The sequence below is a fragment of the Schistocerca nitens genome, chromosome 2 (genome assembly GCF_023898315.1).
Source record: "Schistocerca nitens isolate TAMUIC-IGC-003100 chromosome 2, iqSchNite1.1, whole genome shotgun sequence".
Taxonomy (NCBI): Eukaryota; Metazoa; Arthropoda; class Insecta; order Orthoptera; family Acrididae; genus Schistocerca; species Schistocerca nitens.
This window is the reverse complement of record NC_064615.1, coordinates 416869318-416889991: the sequence shown is the minus strand read 5'-3', so window position 1 is coordinate 416889991 and position 20674 is coordinate 416869318. Positions and strand designations below refer to the sequence as shown.

General features: G+C 40.0%; 1 protein-coding gene across 2 annotated transcripts in view; it reads left to right on the top strand.

Annotated features, from left to right (window-relative positions):
• Positions 1 to 20674, top strand: part of LOC126234428 (multiple inositol polyphosphate phosphatase 1) — a 298738-nt gene that overhangs the window by 256120 nt on the left and 21944 nt on the right. For both annotated transcript variants that reach the window (XM_049943121.1, XM_049943122.1), the window contains exons 6-7: positions 3937 to 4087; positions 4173 to 4273. In XM_049943121.1, coding sequence (XP_049799078.1) covers positions 3937 to 4087; positions 4173 to 4273 — 252 coding nt within the window. The remainder of the gene's footprint in view (positions 1 to 3936; positions 4088 to 4172; positions 4274 to 20674) is intronic.

Sequence of the window (20674 nt, the reverse complement as noted above, 5' to 3'; positions counted from 1 at the left end):
GACGCAGTATCAGGAGTCTCAGACAGTTTCGATTCCAGTTCTCAAACTGAAAAAGGGCAGTTGTATGACTTAGAAATGTGTGATCTGAAGTCCAGCTTGCCCCTCTCTGCAGTCACATGGTAGTGTCAAAACGCCAGATCCTGTCTAGCATCAGCAATAGTTGCTGCAAAATGCTTTGCCATTGTCAGAACAATGTCTCAGGCATTGTTTGGAGACACCCCTGTTTCAGCACTGCACCTATTAGTAACCTACCATGTTTACTGGAAATCCTCTGGATGGATTCCCATAGTTTCTCTCCTTAATTACACATTGAGCCTCGGCTGTCACGACTCTAAAGGTTATGAGATTGTTTGCTTTTGGGCTACATCTAAAGTGCCAAAGAGCTGCACACCTGCCCTGATAGTTGAATGGCACTCATCAGTCCACTAAGGGACAGGTTGCCTCCTAAGACGACCTGATGACTTTGAATGGATAATTCAGCAGCATGACGGATCACTCATGTGATGTGGTACACCCATTACTGGACGCCATTGCAGTGTTCCTTTACACCAATGCAATGTTCAAACATAGCAAGCTGGTGGCACAGTATCCAGTTAGCCGTGCTGGCCATCCATTTTGGTGGCTTCTGTTCAGATAATACCCCATCGTAAGTGCATATGGAGTGGGAAATGGTCACTGGAATGAAGGTCATCAGTGAATTTCCACTGAACAGAGTCCATAAGGGCTAGTGAGGAGAAAGAGAGGTCAATGCCTGAGAATGACCCAGAAGCAGCACAGAAATGACTGGGAGTACCTGTGTTGAGGATGCACAGCTCATGAGACATTATGAGGTTTTCCAAAGCCCAATCCCAAGGGCAAGTAGAGGACAAGCCCCACAAGACATGATGGGTCTTGAAGTCTCCCATTAGGATAAATTGTCGGGGGAGTTGTTCCATAATATCTACAGGAGCCTATTGCATCTTGTGGAGTTAAATACAACGAACAAACAGTGATCTTCCGACATTCATGAATTTCAACTGCAGCTGCTTGCACACCAATAACTAGGGAAAGAGCAAAGGAGTAGTGCACATTATTGACAAACACAGCTACCCCTCCCTATGCCTTTTCCTGAGTCAGGTCATCTTTCTGTTAGTGCATATAGCTGCATAGTACAGGGGCATCAGATGCTTTAAAATGCATTTCTTGCAAACACAAGCACAAGTGGTTTTCCTGTGCTAGGGGTTTCAGTTGCTCAACATGTGTCCTGAACCCATTAACATTCCAATGTAGGATGGGAGCCATCTACCATGGGAGTAGTACTTTTATACTGTCTTTCTGCTGTGGAGGGGAGCCCATATTGGGAGGATGCTCAGACTTTGGGTGAGGTGATTGCCCCGGTCCAAAATTGAGATCCATTAGCTCTAAAAGAGAAGACTCATTGGAAATGTCAGAGAGAATGACACTGATATCATAGGACTGCTTACTTATCCACTCTGTCAGCGGTAGATGCTTGATCTTTGATTTTTTGCTCTGGGTAGGCTTCCAAGCCACAACTATGGCTGTGGTAGTGGCAGCACTGGACAGCAGAGCACACAGAATCTTTAGAGAGGCATGGAGCTCTGCAGCATCAGCAACCACCACCTTTTCTGACGTTCTGAGGGAAGTACAGGTGGTGAAATAATTGCTGCAACACAAGTGCATCGACAAATGCAGGTGTTAGTGCTGACATTATCAACCTCTGTTTGTGTAACGGCATTGATCTTCTGCACTGGCTGTTTCGTAACTGAAGCAAAGGAGGTAGTGAACAATGGGGACAGCATGACTTTATACTTCTTTTTGGCATCACCATATGGGATACGCTTCATAATCTTAAGCTCTTGTATCTTCCATTATTCAAGGTATATGCTGGAATCCTGACTCCAGACAGGGTGAGCCCCAGAGCAATTTACACACTTCAGAGGTGAAGAACATGTGAGTTCTTCATGGATGGTATTACCACATTTGTCACAAGTGACTTCTCCCTTACACCTAAGAGTAGTATGCCAAAAGCACTGTCATTTCAAGCAGCACTTTCTGTTGGGAACATAAAGCCACATGCTTAGGTGAAGGAAACCTGCCTTAATGTGCTCCGGAAGTGCTGTGCTACTGGACATCAGGATAAAGAAGTCATATTTTACAAGATCCCCACATTTTCTGGAGCCCACTCCTCATCCATAATGGATAAAAGTTTTGTGAACTGATAATGTGAAACAAATTTAAAACTGAAGGTCACTCAGTGAGAATGTCACAACTGGAATCAATCAGTTCTTACATATCCTTCAGTGTAAAAATTTGTGGGGATACATAGTGTAATGACCACATAGGCTGAACCATAGGTAAACCAGGTAGCAGACTTCAGTTTGTTGACAGGATACTAGGAAAATGCAGTTAATGTGCAAAGCAGATCACTTACAACAGGAGACACTCACACAACCCATCGTTGAACATTCCTCAAGTGTGTGGAGACACATGCCAATTAAGACTAATGGGGGACATTTAATGTATACAAAGAAGAGCAGCCTGAACATGTTTGTTAGACCCAAGGGAGAGTGTTATGGAAGTTCTGAAAAACCAGAACTGGTAGATGCCGTCTATCATGTGAAAGCCTACTTACAGAGGTTTAAGTAAGGAGTCAAGAAACAGACTACAACCCCCTATGTATCACTCCCATAAGAGCCACAGAGACAAGATTACACTAATTTTAGCAAATACAGAAGCATTTAATCAGTTATTCTCCCTGCACTCAGCATGAAAATGGAACAAGAAGAAACCTTAATACATGGTGCAGTGGGAAGTAGTCTCTGACTTGCATTTCATGGTGGTTTGCAGTAAGTGGATGTAGGATGTAGCTGTAGATGTAGAGAGTTGCATGTTGGAAGCTGTCAGGAGATACAGAAAAACAAACAAGTGGAACAGGAGTCAGTAAAGAGAGCCAGATCTAACTATGACCATAAAGAAAATGAAATGGAAATGGGCATGAAATGCAGCTAGGTGAACAGATCTTAGATCAAGGAAGGTATTTGCTGGATTCCAGGAAATAAGAAAAGACCATGATGGAGACGTAATGAATGGTGGGTAGGCGACATTAGAAAACATGCAAGTGGAGTGTGGATGACAAACTTGACTATGCGCCAAAGCTCAGTTTTTTTAAACAAATTATTCCATAGCTGTAACTTTCTTCTTTCTGATACTGACTTTATTTTCAAAATATATATAAAAAAAATACTGTAATTCTATGCAACATATTGGTTGTAGACCATACATCCTTTAGTGACTGAAACTGTCATGGAAAACAGGTTTGTAATCCTGGCACTCTGATACAGCTCAGTTGGAGAGTATTCCAGTGTTATGTACTTTTGATTGAATAACGTTAGTCCTTTTGCTTTTAGCATCACATAATACAATTTCTGAGGAAAATGAGAAGTAGTCAAATCCATGGCTTTCATGGTTGCTGGGGGTGTTCAGAAGATTAGGGGCATGTGTGGATATGGCAAAGGAAATGTGAATAGGGACAAGGTTTCGAGGGGGGGGGGGGGGGGGGGAAGGGGCAATGCCTGGCTACGAAAATCTTTCTTAGTAACACCTTCTGTGTACTGAGCAAGAGCTTGCTCACCACCAATAGACAGGGCATCTGCAGTAAACTACATTAATTATGTATAAATCATCTGAAATATAGTTTCAGACAGACAACTTTTATCAAAAGTAAATTGCTTTAATTCACCATTTAACCACCATAGACATATTTCAAGCAACAAACAAGGATGTAAGAGTTTCATTTATTATAAAAGATTGCTGTATACCTTTAAAATTGGCAACATTTTATTCACTAGTGAAACACAGATGCAATGACCTAAATATTAAGTTTTTTGCTGTTCTGTATTACCTACTCCACAAATGACAGACATAATTTTCTTCTAGCCATACGACACCTGCAATGCATGGAAAACAATGGTAGATGATAACCCTGATGCAAAAATTGAACAAACACTGTTTGAAGAGGGGCCATGGATGGAGGAAGTGATAGCTAACGTTAGCAAGAGACTGGGGTTTCGTTATCAACTGAAATATGGTAAAATATCATTAATGCATTTCATTTTTTTTTTTAATAGCAACATACAAATTCAGATTAAATAAATCACAACATTTTGTTACAGATGATATATCTACAATATATGACATGTGTCGGTATGATAAAGCGTGGAATCTGGTTGCAGTTTCTCCTTGGTGTGCAGCATTTTCTGACAGTGAGTTACAAGTAAGTACACTAATGACAATGAGTATATCAATTATGGAACAACAATTGATACATACTTGTGCATGAAGTGATATACTCATAACAGAAACTGCTATACTATCTGTCTACGGATTTCAGAAATGCCACAAAGTCACAAAAATTCTGTGATGACAATATACAGAGATACACACAAGGAAAAGGGAAATAATTGTAATCAAAGTACAAGAAGCAGACCCAATTAACAAGATACTCCATTTTAATATTTTTTTGCTCCAAGCTATTAGTCTAGTATTCTGTTTAAAAACTAGTTACAGTGACTAATTAGCAGTACATTACAAATTATAGAACTTTAGATTCTACACAAACAGTGGAAAATCCAGGATGGAATATAACAATATAATGAAACGTATAGTTGTTGCTCACTATATAGCAGAGATGCTGAGTCGTAGAGAGGCATAACAAAAAGATCATAGGAAAGTTAGCTTTTGGCCAACAAGGTCTTCTTCAAAAATAGGCCAAAAACTCAGACACACACACACACACACACACACACACACACACACACGGCCACAATCTCTGATGGCAGCTGGAGGTGTGTGTGTGTGTGTGTGTGTGTGTGTGTGAGAGAGAGAGAGAGAGAGAGAGAGAGAGAGAGAGAGAGAATGTTTTGTCTATTTTGGAGAAAGGCCTTATTGGTCAAAAATTAACTTTCTGACAGTCTTTTTGTTATGCCTTTCTGTGACTCAGCATCTCCATTATATGGTGAGTAGCAACTATCCTTTTCATTATATTGTGAAATTCTACACATTTAGTTCAAGATTTTGTTTTATAAGACTAATCAGGGAAGATAATCTGCTCTTTTCATAGGTCTGTGGCAGTGCTGATAAATTACATGGAAATGCAGACATTACACTGAGTATGTGAAAAGTATGCAGGTGAAACGTAATATTCTAGCTTCACTACAGTGTCATTTCATGAAAGTAAACCAGTGGAAACTCCAGGTTGGAATATTAACAATATTAAGAAAAGTATATATTGCTAAGCACTGTTGAGCTGCAGACAGGCACAGCTGAAGCCTTCTTCAGGAAAGGACACCTACACTCACACACACACACACACACACACACACACAAGTAAGTGCACCTCATGCATTGATGCATTGAGATATGGGAAGTCAACAATGGCTGGAAAAGTAGTGTATTGACCTTTTCATCATAAGGATAAGATGACATGGTGGCCGGTCAGCACCAGATGGTCCAGCAGGGCCAGAATGTGGAGCAATGGTAATTATCACGTGTGTTTTATGGATGAAATGTGCTGTCAGTAGGCCACAGATCTCACACAAATGCAAAGGACTTGGGTCAGTTAATGATTTCAGTGTTTGTAACAAGCGTAATATATTAGAGTAAGACCTTAACACAAAATGAAGCATACTTTTGACTTGGTCAAATTACATGGTTAAAAAGCAGGTGATTAAGTCACCAAACAATTCTAAAAAGAAGTATCTTCTATACTTTCTGTTCATGTCACCTCACCATTTACCAAAAGATGATTTCGGTGATGGGTCCAAACCAGTGGAAAGAGAGAGACAGAGCCCTAATAAATTTAAATTACAATAGTAATTGTTCATTTATGTAGGTATAAATGTACAATGTACCACCAATTATTAAACTTTTAAAACCAACCAAAAAATGATATTTAATGAAAGGAGTATAGATATTTTGTATTTAAATAAATAAATGCAAAATTTTAAAAGTACTTCATTCATGGAAATATAATTTTTTATTCCTCTTCTTGAAACAATATAAATTCTTTGCCTTTAAATGAGTAGACAATACTAGTCAGCTCTCATATATCATTGAAAAGGCTGAAAAAGTATACTTGCAAGGGCACTCCTAACTGGAGACTGAGTGATGTAAATATCAGTGACTTGTCAGTCAATTATCTGACATTAAGCAAAGCCATTCAAACCTGGAGACTGAATAAGAAACAGTCATAGAGGTAATGTGGCTGCAGAGATCAGTTTCAGTTAGTTGTTTCATTCAACTGAAAATACTGATTGAACAAAAAAAAAAAAAAAATCAACTTTCTAATCAGTAGTCCCATTGCATATAATTCTGGCCCTTAACAATTATCCAAGTAATATATGCAGAATGGTGCAACTTAAAGTTTGAATAAGTCTGTAAAATTGCTTGTGCACTGGCTGCATCCAGAAATAAACACTCATACCTATATAACTAAAAAATCATATTTACCATCACCAAATTCTGTGATCAACATGAAATGGCAGTTGTTAATATATGTCTGACAAATCTCTCTGCAAAAAGCACACACACTGTTTCACTACAATAAAATATCTTCTAAGCAAAGAGAAGGTATGATTCCATCTTTTCTGTAAAATTGCTGGTGCACTGGCTGCATCCAGAAATAAACACTTATACCTATATAACTAAAAAATCATATTTACCATCACCGAATTTTGTGATCAACATCAAATGGCAGTTGTTAATATATGTCTGGCAAATCTCTCTGCAAAAAGCACACACACTGTTTCAGCACAATAAAATATCTTCTAAGCAAAGAGAAGGTATGATTCCATCTCTGATTGAGTGAAGTGGCACAGTGATTAGCACACTGGACTTGCATTCAGGAAGATGATGGTTCAGATCCAAGTCCAGCCATTCAGATGTAGTTTTCTGTGATTTCCCTAAATGACTCCAGGCAAATGCCAGGGTGGTTCCTTTGAAAGGGCATGACTGATTTCCTTCTCCTTCCTTAAAACAATCAAAACTTGTGCTCCATCTCTAATGACCTTGCTGTTGATGGGATGTTAAATCTAATCTTCCTTCCTTCCTTCTTCCATCTCTGACTAAGAATTTATTGCAGCTTTGAAATCATCATTCAGATGCAATTTACTTCTGATACAAAGATCCACTAATAATTGCATTTTAACTTTGACTGTATTTATAAACAAGCCTGAAAAAATCATGGGGCTGCTAAGGGAAGGAAAGAGATGTGTAGTGATGAAGCACAAACCAATCTGGGGGCAAATAATTCTGATAATTCTTGACAAAGATCTTCTCAAAACTTGGAAGGGTATGGATCTGTCATATGTGATATGGACAACACAACACTATTTACCACATTATCTCTACATTCTGCTTTCATTTGGTTCTATGCTTATCATCATTTCTTAATATGCAATGTAATAAATAAATTATGTGCTGTCCCTGATGCTGGATTCCAAGGAGATGAAATCAGATGCATATTAGATTCAGAGCATTTTTATTTTACCGCCTGGCAGACATTGCGGATATGCCTAATTCTGTGACAGTAAATGCATTCAGTACAGTTATGATGGCAGCTATGCCAAGCACAAGTCTCAAAACATATTAAATACAATAGCAGCCTTGAAAAAGTAGGTGATTCTTAAGTAGAATCAGATGATAATGATTGTGATTGGGAAGTTTTGTGTGGTTTAAGAATTGTCCTTCTGTCACACAGAGGACCAAATCCACCTTGTGTCAATGTTGACAGAGCTGATGAGAACTAACCAGAATGTTATTGTGTCATACTCAATGCTGCAATCTGCCATCCATCCTGTGAATATTGCTCTGCAATTATGGGAACTTCATGTACTTGAGCTATTGCCACAGTTTCATAGAAGGACAGTGCCAAAATCACTAACACTTCCATCTGTATCTCTCAATCCTTTGTGTTGCAGACAGTGTCATGGAGCAAAAACCTGCGTAATTACTTGCGCTAAGGGTTAGCTCTGACAAAATGACAAGGGCAGCTAAGCCCTTTCAAGGTTTATAAGTCTGTAATGATAACTTATGATACTGTAGAAATTCTGACCTATTTATTACAACCTTTAACCAACATAGCTGAGAGGTCAGCATGTCTGACGACCATGGAGAGGACCCAGGTTCAATTCCTGGTACTGCCAGGAATTTTGCACTGGTGGGAGGACTGTCACATTGTGCACTCAGATTTCTGAGATCTCAGGTTTGAGATCTGGGAAGTCAACAATGGCTGGAAAAATAGTGTATTGACCCCTTGACCATACTGCATCAAGAGGATGCCATAAGGGATAAGATGACATGGTGGCCAGTCGGCACCAGATGGACCGTCAGGACCAGAATGTAGAAAGAGTGTAATTATGACATGTGTTTTATGGATGAAATGTGCTGTCAGTAAGCCACAAACTTCATACAAATGCAAATAATTAGGTTCAGGTAATGATTTTAGTCTTTGTAACAAGCATAGTATATTATAGTAAGACTTGGTCAAGTTACATAAAAAGCTTGACCACAGTGTTATAAATGTCAGAGGTAGAACTTCCATTCCTGAACATTCATTGAAAGGAGTGAGTGCTAGCAGAGAAGAATGTATTGTCATTGAGCTTTTTATTAACAAGAACAACATCTGCTTTTGCTGTTGCCATTCTTACATATTTCACTGACTGTGCCAGCTGCTTATATTGCTGACTTCCCAGATACTGTATGAGTTGCATAAGTTCAGACTGCATACTCTACTAGCATAATTCATAAACTCTTGATGTCACTGCTGATGACATACAACATGTTGTTTATTTGGAGGATAGGATCACTCACAGAAACAATACACAAACATGTAGCAGGTCTGTTAATAAAATATTTGGCAGCCTTGGACACTGAGACAGCCAAGTTCATAGCAGTGATTGAGGTATTGTAATGTACATGGCCTGCAATAACATTAGGCACAGTTCCTGAGGAGAAGACATTTGAACTTGGAGCTGTAACAGGATTCCCCTAGTAAAACTGGGCTGCTATATCACTGGAAACAGTTAAAACGAACTCCTTGGAAGCCCAACAGTAACAGCTGACCATTGTGTCACCCTCAACCCATAGGAGTCACAGGAGGTGGATAATGAGAAGCATATGGACATTACTCTGCTCTGCCGGCCACTGCCAATTTTCATGACCAGAGCCACTACTTCTCAGTCAAGTAGCTCCTCAGCTGCCCTCACAAGGCTGAGTGCACTCTGCTTGGCAGGCCTTGTTGGTCACTCTTCCAAGTGCCAGTCAAGCATGACAACATGTAACTTTGATGACCTGATGGAAACTGGTGTCACCACTGTAACAGGACCATTGGATTTGTAACTACTAAAGTAGATAAAAAAAGAAACACAGTGTACTGGTGCAATGAATTTGGCATTGAACTCTATTGGCAGTGTGAAACAAGACCTGGCAGACAGGTGGAACAGACATGTGACATTTTGTGGTCAGTTGTTTGCAGGGGACATAGATAGTCAGATGTTAAAAAGGAGATGGATCCATTCAACAATATAAGGAAAAGATAGATTGTCGCTTACCATAAACATATTACATTAAGTGGCAGATAGGCACAATGAAAAGGCACTTACATTTTAGCTTTGGGCCAAAGCCTTCATTGGAAAAGGAAACACACACACACACACACACACACACACACACACACACATTCATTCACACCAAGTAAGTGCACCTCACTCACACATAGCTGCCGTCTCTGGCAGTTTGTACCAGAGTGCAACTGTTACATGGAATGGAAGCAGCAGACTGGAGGGGATAGGGAAGGGAAAGGGATAGGAGGGTATGGGTGGGGGGAGAGAAGATCACTGCCTGGCGGAGTGTATGGGACTAGACTGCCAACAGATGCAGCATTGGGAGGTCCCTGTGGGGCAGGGAGATGGGGAAAGGGAGAGGGGTGAACAGGGAGCAAAAAAGAGAGGATTGGGGAAGGGAAAACATGGGTTGGTGTGTTCGCACACAAAAAGGATGGCAGATGAGAATAGAGAGAAGGTGATAGGCCAGAGTGGGTGAAAACTGTTGGGTGGAGGGTGTGGTGACACCAGGTTACTGTAGGTTGTGACCAGGATAATTTTAGGAGCAGAGAATGTATTGTAAAGGTAACTCCCATCTGCACAGTTCAGAAAAGATGGAAATGTCTGCTTTTGTCTGTGTATGTGCGGATGGATATGTGTGTGTGCGCGAGTGTATACCTTTCCTTTTTTCCCCCCTAAGGTAAGTCTTTCCGCTCCCGGGATTGGATTGACTCCTCACCCTCTCCCTTAAAACCCACATCCTTTCGTCTTTCCCTCTTATATATATATATATATATATATATATATATATATATATATATATATATATATATATATATATATATAAAAACAAAGATGATGTGACTTACCAAACGAAAGCGCTGGCAGGTCGATAGACACACAAACAAACACAAACATACACACAAAATTCAAGCTTTCGCAACAAACTGTTGCCTCAACAGGAAAGAGGGAAGGAGAGGGAAAGACGAAAGGATGTGGGTTTTAAGGGAGAGGGTAAGGAGTCATTCCAATCCCGGGAGTGGAAAGACTTACCTTGGGGGAAAAAAGGACAGGTATACACTCGCACACACACACATATCCATCCACACATATACAGACACAAGCAGACATATTTAAATATGTCCACGCAGGAAAATATATCTAAAAACAAAGATGATGTGACTTATCATATGAAAGCGCTGGCAGGTCGATAGATACACAAACAAACACATACATACACACAAAATTCAAGCTTTTGCAAACAATGCTTGCTTCATCAGGAAAGAGGGAAGGAGAGGGAAAGATGAAAGGATGTGGGTTTTAAGGGAGAGGGTAAGGAGTCATTCCAATCCCGGGAGCGGAAAGACTTACCTTAGGGGGAAAAAAGGACAGGTATACACTCGCACACACACACATATCCATCCGCACATCCGCCTGCCAAGCATTGGTGTATGTGCGGATGGATATGTGTGTGTGTGCGAGTGTATACCTGTCCTTTTTTCCCCCTAAGGTAACTCTTTCCGCTCCCGGGATTGGAATGACTCCTTGCCCTCTCCCTTAAAACCCACATCCTTTCGTCTTTCCCTCTCCTTCCCTCTTTCCTGATGAGGCAACAGTTTGTTGTGAAAGCTTGAATTTTGTGTGTATGTTTGTGTTTGTTTGTGTGTCTATCGACCTGCCAGCGCTTTCGTTTGGTAAGTCACATCTTTGTTTTTAGATATATTTTTCCCACGTGGAATGTTTCCCTCTATTATATAGACACACACACACACACACACACACACACACACACACACACACACACACACACACAAAGGGGTGTGTGTGTTTTGGGGGGGGGGACTGTCTGGCGAAGTGTGCAGGACTAGACTGCCAACAGACGCAGCCAACAGCACAGTGTCGGGAGGCTGTGGGCTGTGGGGCAGTGAGATGTGGAAAGGGGGAAGGATGAACAGGGAGCAGAAAAAGATAGGAGTGTTGCCTGGTTGGGTGAGTCTCATTTCAAATTGTATCAAGTGGATGGATGTGTATGGGTATGGAGACAACCTCATGAATCCATGGACCCTGCATGTCAGCAGGGGACTGTTCAAGTTGGTGGAGGCTCTGTAATGGTGTAGGGCATGTGCAGTTGGAGTGATATGGGACCCCTGATGTGTCTAGGTAAAACTCTGAGAGGTGACATGTATGTAAGCATCCTGTCTGATCAATGCATCTATTCATGCTCTTTGTACATTCCAGTGGACTCGGGCAGTTCCAGCAGGACAGTGTGACATCCCACATGTCCAGAACTGCTATGGAGTGGCTACAGGAACCCTCTTCTGGGTTTAAACATTTCCGCTAGTCCCCAAACTCCCCAGAAATGACATTAGTGAGCATATCTGGGATGCCTTGCAACGTGCTGTTCAGAAGAGATCTCCTCCCCCTCATACTCTTACAGATTTATGGACAGCCCTGCAGGATTCATGGTGTCAGTTACCTCCAGCACTACTTCAGACACTAGTCGAGTCCGTGCCACATCATGTTGTGGTACTTCTGCATGCTCATAGGGCCTTACACGATATTGAGCTGGTGCCCCAGCTTCTTTGGCTCTTCAGTGTGTGTCTATAGATATGTTCAGAATAGTGCTTAGTACTCTGAAGCAAAATTTTTCATAAGTTGTCAGTAGACATCAGACAGGAAATTGTAAATCCCCATAAATTGAGAGTACAAAGCACTATTCTGAACACACACACACACACACACACACACACACACACACACACATATATATATATATATATATATATATATATATATATATATATATATATATATATACTATCTAACATGTAGGGCCCTCTGAGCAAGGAGAACGGCCACAACACAACATGACATGGACTTTGACTAAACTCTGAAGTAGTGCTGGAGGGAATTAACACCATGAATCCTGCAGGGCTGTCCATAAATCTGTAAGAGTATGAGGGGGGGGGGGGGGGGGAGATCTCTTCTGAACAGCAAGTTGCAATGCATCCCAGATATGCTCAATAATGTTAATGTGTGTGGGAATTTTGGTAGCCAGCAGAAGTGTTTAAACTCAGAAGAGTGTTCATAGAGCCACTCTGTAATAATTATGTATGTGTGGGGTGTCACATTCTCCTGCTGGAATTGCCCAAGTCCATCAGAATGCACAAAGGGCATGAATAGATGCAGTGATCATATACAGAATGCTTGCATATGTGTCACCTGTCAGAGTCGTATCTAGACGTATTAGGGGTCCTATATCACTCCAACTGCACATGCCCTACACCATTGCATAGCCTCCACCAGCTTGAACAGTCCCCTGCGGACATGCAGGGTCCATGGATTCATGAGGTTGTCTCCATACTTGTGTAATTGCTTGATAGAATTTGAAAACAGACTCATCCCACCACGCAACATGTTTCCAGTCATCAACAGTCCAATGTTGGTGTTGAGGGATTCAGGCGAGGAGTAAAGCTTTGTGTCATGCAGTCACCAAGGGTACATGAGTTAGCCTTAGGCTCCAAAAGCCCATATCGATGATGTTTTGTTGAATAGTTCACATGCTACCATTTGTTTATGGTCTAGAATTGAAATTTGCAGCAATTTGCAGAAGGGTTGCACTTCTGTCATGTTGAATAATTCCCTTCAGTCGTCATTGTTCCTATTCTTGCAGGATCTTTAGCTGCAACAATGTCACAGATTTGATGTTTGACTGGACTCCTGATATCTATGGTACACTCGTGAAATGGTCATATGGGAAAATCCCCACTTCATCACTACCTCAGAGATGCTGTGGCCCATCACTCTTGTGCCAACTATAACACCATGTTCAAACTCATTTAAATCTTGATAACCTGCCATTATAGCAGCAGTAACTGATCTAAGAACTGTGGCAGACACTTGTCATATTATATAGACTTTGCTGACCACAGCACTGTATTCTACTCCTCCCGAACAGGCCATGAAGGCCCAACAGTACCAACTGGCTGCCATGTCATCCTCAGCCCCTAGACATCACTGGATGTGGATGTGAAGGGACATGTGGTCAGCACACTGCTCTCCTGGCCATATTTCAGTTTCTGAGACCAGAGCTGCTACTTCTCAGTCAAGTAGCTCCTAAATTTTGCCTCACAAGGGCTGTGTGCAACGTGCTTGCCAACAACGCTTGGCAGACCAGAAGGTCACCAATCCAAGTGCTAGCCCAGCCCAACAGTGCTTACCTTTGGTGATCTGATGGGAACCGGTATTACCACCGTGGCCAGGATGTTGGTAGCGCTGTATTCTGCCTATTTACATATCTCTGTATTTGAATACGCATTCCTATACCAGTCTTGTTGGCACTTCAGTGAGTAATTCACTGTATTCTATGAAGTCTGTGAGGTTGCACAAATACTTACTGTTGTTGTTGTGTTCTTCAGTCCAAAGAATGGTTTGATGCAGCTCTCCATGCTACTCCATCCTATGGAAGCCTCTCCATCTCTGAATAGCTACTGCAACCTACATCCTTTTGAATCTGCTTATCTCTTGGTCTCTCTCTACACTTTTTACCTGATACTTCCCTCCAGTAACAGATTGGTGCTCCCTTGATGTCTCAGAATATGCCCTATCAACTGATCCCTTCTTTTATTCAAGTTATGCCACAAAATCCTTGTCTCCCCAGTTCTATTCAGTACCTGTTTACTGTCAGTGTTTCACTTGGATACATGGATACGCTTCAGACGAATACCTTCAGAGAAGACTTGACATGGTTAAACCATGTTACAAAGTTTATTGTGAAATTCTAAGCAAAGTCATCTGTTCATCAAAGTGTACTTTCAAGAAAGAGTAAATTCCTCTGGTAACAAGATGAGGACAATTTGGAAAATAGCAAAGAGTGAGACAAGAAAAATGAATCATGAAGATGACATTTCTGTAAAGACAGGCAATGGAATGATCAAAGATAGCACCAAAATTAGAAAAATGCGGTGAGTAGGTTTTGTTTGTCTGTCTGTCTGCCCGTCTGTTAAGACCCCTTTTTCTCAGGAAAGGTTGTTGTACCAAGTTGGAATTTATATTGCACAAAGTCTACAGTCCCTTGGTGGAGTAAAAAAATATAAGCTTCTACATCAGTGCTATCAAAATGTTTGGTCATCTGTGTCACATATTTTGATATCTTATCAGCATTGATATTGATAACAGGCAAAAATTGTAAAATTCTCATTCTATCTACAAACATAATAAAGTTTGTATGGAACCCTTGGTGCAAGAATTCTACTTGCACTTATCCAGATTTTTATTTATTTATGCATGTTCCATAAAGTTATGAGCATGGTGTGGATGTCAAACATGTCCAGATTATGGTTACATATATTTACATGCATATTCAATTACAATTTACTACTCAACAGAACTACAAACAGATGCTTCACTATTACAAATAAAAAAATGAGTTTTATCTTCACACTTCAATGATGGCTTCATCAGAATAGTTTGACAAAACTATTATTATCACACATCTGGGCAATCAGTTCAGCAATACATACATAATAAAAATATACAGTATGTTTCACAATTCCTATTACAGGCTACTAGGGCTGTATGCAGGACATAATAGATAAAGTTTTGATAAGGAACCGATGTCCAGAAATGTACCACTGGGATGGAAAATAAGTTTGAAGTTTGGATCACTTTCAGATCCACCACTTCACAGGTCACACAAAAACTGAAAAGAGGGCACCATCATCAGTCTCTTTTGGCATTACGACATGACATACCACTTTTGTCTGACCACAGCAACAGCTGTGAGAAACTGGCATGTTTGCAATGAGGAGGGTTGATTGTGGTACTGCATCAATGAGTCGCACTCGCAGCTTCGAAGAAGATATCCTACATCAAGTTGAAGAGAACCCAATGATGAATACTTAAAACTTTTTTCATGCCATGGGCTGCTGTAGAGCACACAGGTCAGAGATTATTGTTCCCACTTTCTGAATACCATGAAGCAGGATATTTTAAATTGATTTAGTCTACAAACATATTTTACATCCAAATGGTGCATTTCTGTACATGGGTTCCTTATCAAAACTTAATCTACTAAGTTCACTCCACAACCCTTAGAGGCCTGTCACGGCAACAGTGAAACATTCTCTATATTTGCACGGCACAGTAACTGAAAGAAAATAAGCTCATCTACATAAAATATGGTACCTCTATTGACATTTGATAATCATAAATCTATTTAACCATATCTTTTCTTTTGTAAGTCACCATATAGAGGAGATATTGAGCCACAGACAGGCAATACAGAAAGACAGCTAAACATGTGAGATGTGAACTTTCAGCAAAAAGGCCTTCTTCTAAAGTGGATAACATACACACAAGCACAACTCACACTCTCGTGACTACAGTCTGTGACCTTGATCTTCGTAAGCTTTCATTTACAAAATCCTCAGCAGAATAGGAAGATAGATTCAAGAACAATTGGCATAGTTTAGTTGTGAATGTAAATTTTCTATTTCTTAACTTTTTAAGCTCAGTAGAAAGAAAGCTTAACATATTTGTTCTGGCATGCATAGCATCTCTCTGCACCAAGAACAGAATTTTATGTTGGTAGTATATGTCATTATTATGTTTGGTGTCATGTAGACTGTTGAGTTGACACTGGTGTCATGTAGACTGTTGAGTTGCTTTCAAAAAGAGTAGTGTTCTTTATAATGAAGTGTGACAGAGAAACAATGTATTGAGAAACAATTATATGAATTTTTGTCTGACTAGACAATTTGTGACAGGTATGATCTTGGACTTACATTATACAGGGTGGTCCATTGATAGTGATCAGGCCAAATATCTCACAAAATAAGAATCAAACAAAAAAACTACAAAGAACGAAACTCATCTAGCTTGAAGGGGGAAACCAGATGGTGCTATGGTTGCCCCGCTAGATGGCGCTGCCATAGGCTAAATGGACATCAACTGCATTTTTTTAAATAGGAACCCCCATTTTTTATTACATATTTGTGTAGTATGTAAAGAAATATGAATGTTTTAGTTGGAACACTTTTTTCGCTTTGTGATAGATGGCGCTGTAATAGTCACAAACATACAAGTATGTGATATCATGTAACATTCCACTAGTGTGGACGGTATTTGCTTTGATATACATTACCTGTGTCAAAATGGACCGTTTACCAATTGCGGAAAAGGTGGATATCATGTTGATGTATGGCTATTGTGATCAAAATGCACAATGGGCGTGTGCTATGTATGCTGCTTGGTATCCTGGACGACATCATCTAAGTGTCCAGACTGTACGCCGGATAGTTATGTTATTTAAGGAAACAGGAAGTGTTCAGCCACATGTGAAACATCAACCATGACCTGCAACAAATGATGATGCCCAAGTAGGTGTTTTAGCTGCTGTCGCAGCTAATCTGCACATCAGCAGCAGACAAATTGCGCGAGAATTGGGAATCACAAAAACATCGGTGTTGAGAATGCTACATCGACATCGATTGCACCCGTACTATATTTCTGTGCACCAGGAATTGCATGGTGATGACTTTGAACACCATGTACAGTCCTGCCGCTGGGCACAAGAGAAATTACGAGACGATGACAGATTTTTTGTGCGCGTTCTATTTAGCAACGAAGCATCATTCACCAACAAGAGTAATGTAAACCGGCATAGTATGCAGTATTGGGCAATGGAAAATCCATGATGGCTGCTACAAGTGGAACGTCAGTGACCTTGGCGGGTTAATATATGGTGCAGCATTATGGGAGGAAGGATAATTGGCCCCCACTTTATCGATGGCAATCTAAATGGTGCAATGTATTCTGATTTCCTACATAATGTTCTACCGATGTTACTACAAGATGTTTCACTGCATGACAGAATGACAATGTACTTCCAACATGATGGATGTCCGGCACATAGGTCATGTGAGGTTGAAGCGGTATTGAATAGCATATTTCATGACAGGTGGATTGGTCATCGAAGCACCATACCATGGCCCACACATTCACCGGATCTGATGTTCCCAGATTTCTTTCTGTGGGGGAAGTTGTAGGATATTTGCTATCGTGAGCCACTGACAATGCCTGACAACATGCGTCAGTTCATTGTCAATGCGTGTGCGAACATTACGGAAGCCGAACTACTCGCTGTTGAGAGAAATGTCGTTACACGTATTGCCAAATGTATTGAGGTTGACTGACATCATTTTGAGCATTTATTGCATTAATGTGGTATTTACAGGTAATCAAGCTGTACCAGCATGCGTTCTCAGAAATGATAAGTTCACAAAGGTACATGTATCACATTAGAACAACCGAAATAAAATGTTCAAACATACCTACGTTCTGTATTTTAATTTTAAAAAACCTACTGTTAGTCTAAAATTGTGAGCCATATGTTTGTGACTATTACAGTGCCATCTATCACAAAGCGAAAAAAGTGGTCCAACTAAAACATTCATATTTCTTTACTTACTACACGAATATGTAATAAAAAATGGGGGTTCCTATTTTAAAAAATACAGTTGATATCTGTTTGACCCATGGCAGCACCATCTAGTGGGCCAACCATAGTGCCATTTGGTTTCCCCCTTCAAGCTAGATAAATTTTGTTCTTTGCAGTCTTTACATTTGACACTTATTTCGTGAGATATATAGCCCAGTCATGATCAATGGACCACCTTGTATAAGTTTCTAATCAGTCTTTTCTGAGCAATTAAGATATTTGTTGCAGGAGAAATGTAGCACCAGAAGATTGATTGATTTTTTATTCATCTCATTTGATTCAATTATGTCCAGAGCGTATACTTGTATATAGGACAGGTTGACTTAATTGTTTTTAAAATATTCAGCCTACATACTACGGTATAACAAACCAAATTGGCAAATATGGTACTAATATTGCACACATTTTTCTCTTAAGTTTTATTTAGGTCTTAAGTCAGTTAATTACAAGACAGACATACAAAACCATATGATGCATGCAGTATGTTCAGGTGATTACAATACATACAAACAGGTAACAGAAACATTCCTCCTTATTTATGTGAGTATTTCTCTGCACTATAAAATTCTTTTTCCATCAAATTATCATTAAGTAGTTTCTATAATGACATTTCACTCATACTATCCTGTAGAATTTTAGGGAGACATTTTATGATTTGTACACTTGAGGACTTTTTTCAACAGCACTGTTCGTGTGATTGACTTCTCAATTGGTCTTCATTTCTTGTATCATGTGACTGAACATCTGCATTTTCCTAGTAATTTAATACCTTTGATTAATGAAATTATTGTTCTGTATGTGTACATGGATGGAAATGTCAATATTTTTTGATTATGGAAGGCAGTTCTGGATGAAACTTCCTTGCAGATTAAAACTGTGTGCCCGACCGAGACTTGAACTCGGGACCTTTGCCTTTCACGGGCAAGTGCTCTGCACACTCCACTGCAGAGTGAAAATCTCATTCTAGTTCTGGATGAGTCAGTTTGTTTTTATTCAGAACAGTTCGAAATGTTTTTGTATTATTGCTGCCAAACAGTTATTCCATGATGTAAAGATGGTTCAAAAAGAGCATTGAACAATCTGCATGTTGTTGTTGTGGCCTTCAGTCCTGAGACAGGTTTGATGCAGCTCTCCATGCTACTCTATCCTGCGCAAGCTTCTTCATCTCCCAGTACCTACTGCAACCTACATCCTTCTGAATCTGCTTGGTGTATTCATCTCTTGGTCTCCCTCTACGATTTTTACACTCCATGCTTCCCTCCAATACTAAATTGGTGATTCCTTGATGCCTCAGAACATGTCCTACCAACCAATCCCTTCTTCTAGTCAAGTTGTGCCACAAACTTCTCTTCTTGCCAATCCTATTCAACACCTCCTCATTAGTTATGTGATCTACCCATCTAATCTTCAGCATTCTTCTGTAGCACCACATTTCGAAAGCTTCTATTCTCTTCTTGTCCAAACTATTTATTGTCCATGTTTCACTTCCATACATGGCTACACTCCATACAAATACTTTCAGAAACGACTTCCTGACATTTAAAACTATACTCGATGTTAACAAATTTCTCTTCTTCAGAAACGCTTTCCTTCCCATTGCTAGTCTACATTTTATATCCTCTCTACTTTTACCATCATCAGTTATTTTGCTCCCCAAATAGCAAAACTCCTTTACTAGTTTAAGTGTCTCATTTCCTAATCTAATCCCCTCAGCATCACCCGACTTAATTCGACTACATTACATTATCCTCGTTTTGCTTTTCTTGATGTTCATTTTATATCCTCTCTTCAAGACACTGTCAATTCCGTTCAACTGCTCTTCCAAGTCCTTTGCTGTCTCTGACAGAATTACAATTTCATCGGCGAACCTCAAAGTTTTATTTCTTCTCCATGGATTTTAATACCTAATCCAAATTTTTCTTTTGTTTCCTTCACTGCTTGCTCAATATACAGATTGAATAACATCAGGGAGAGGCTATAACCCTGTCTCACTCCCTTCCCAACCACTCCTTCCCTTTCATGCCCCTCAACTCTTATAACTGCAATTTGGTTTCTATACAAATTGTAAATACCCTTTCGCTCCCTGTATTTTACCCCTGCCACCTTCAGAATTTGAAAGAGTATTCCCTTTTTGGCATAATGTACAAGATGTTTCATAATAAATGCAGATGTAAATTAAGCACTGTAAATGTTCCAGTGCATTTGTATCTGTTATTAGTGTCTTTTTCCCAATTTATTCATGTATTGAGTGTGGAAAGAATGACTGTCTAATGAATCTGCACATACTGTAGTTAATCTAATGTTGTCCTCATGATCCTGTAAGGGAGTGATAAGAGTCATCATTTAAAGCCAGTTCTTGAAACACTGTAATTAGACTAGCATAGTTTATGTCTTTCTTTGAGAGTCTGCCAGTTCAGTTTCTTCAGCATTTCTGTATCATTGTCCTATGAATCAAACAAACCTGTGACAATTCATGTTGCCCTTCTCTGTGTATGTTCAGTATTCTCTATTAGTCCTATTTGGTGCACATCCCACAAACTTGAGCAATATTCTAGTGTGGGTTGCATGAGTTGTT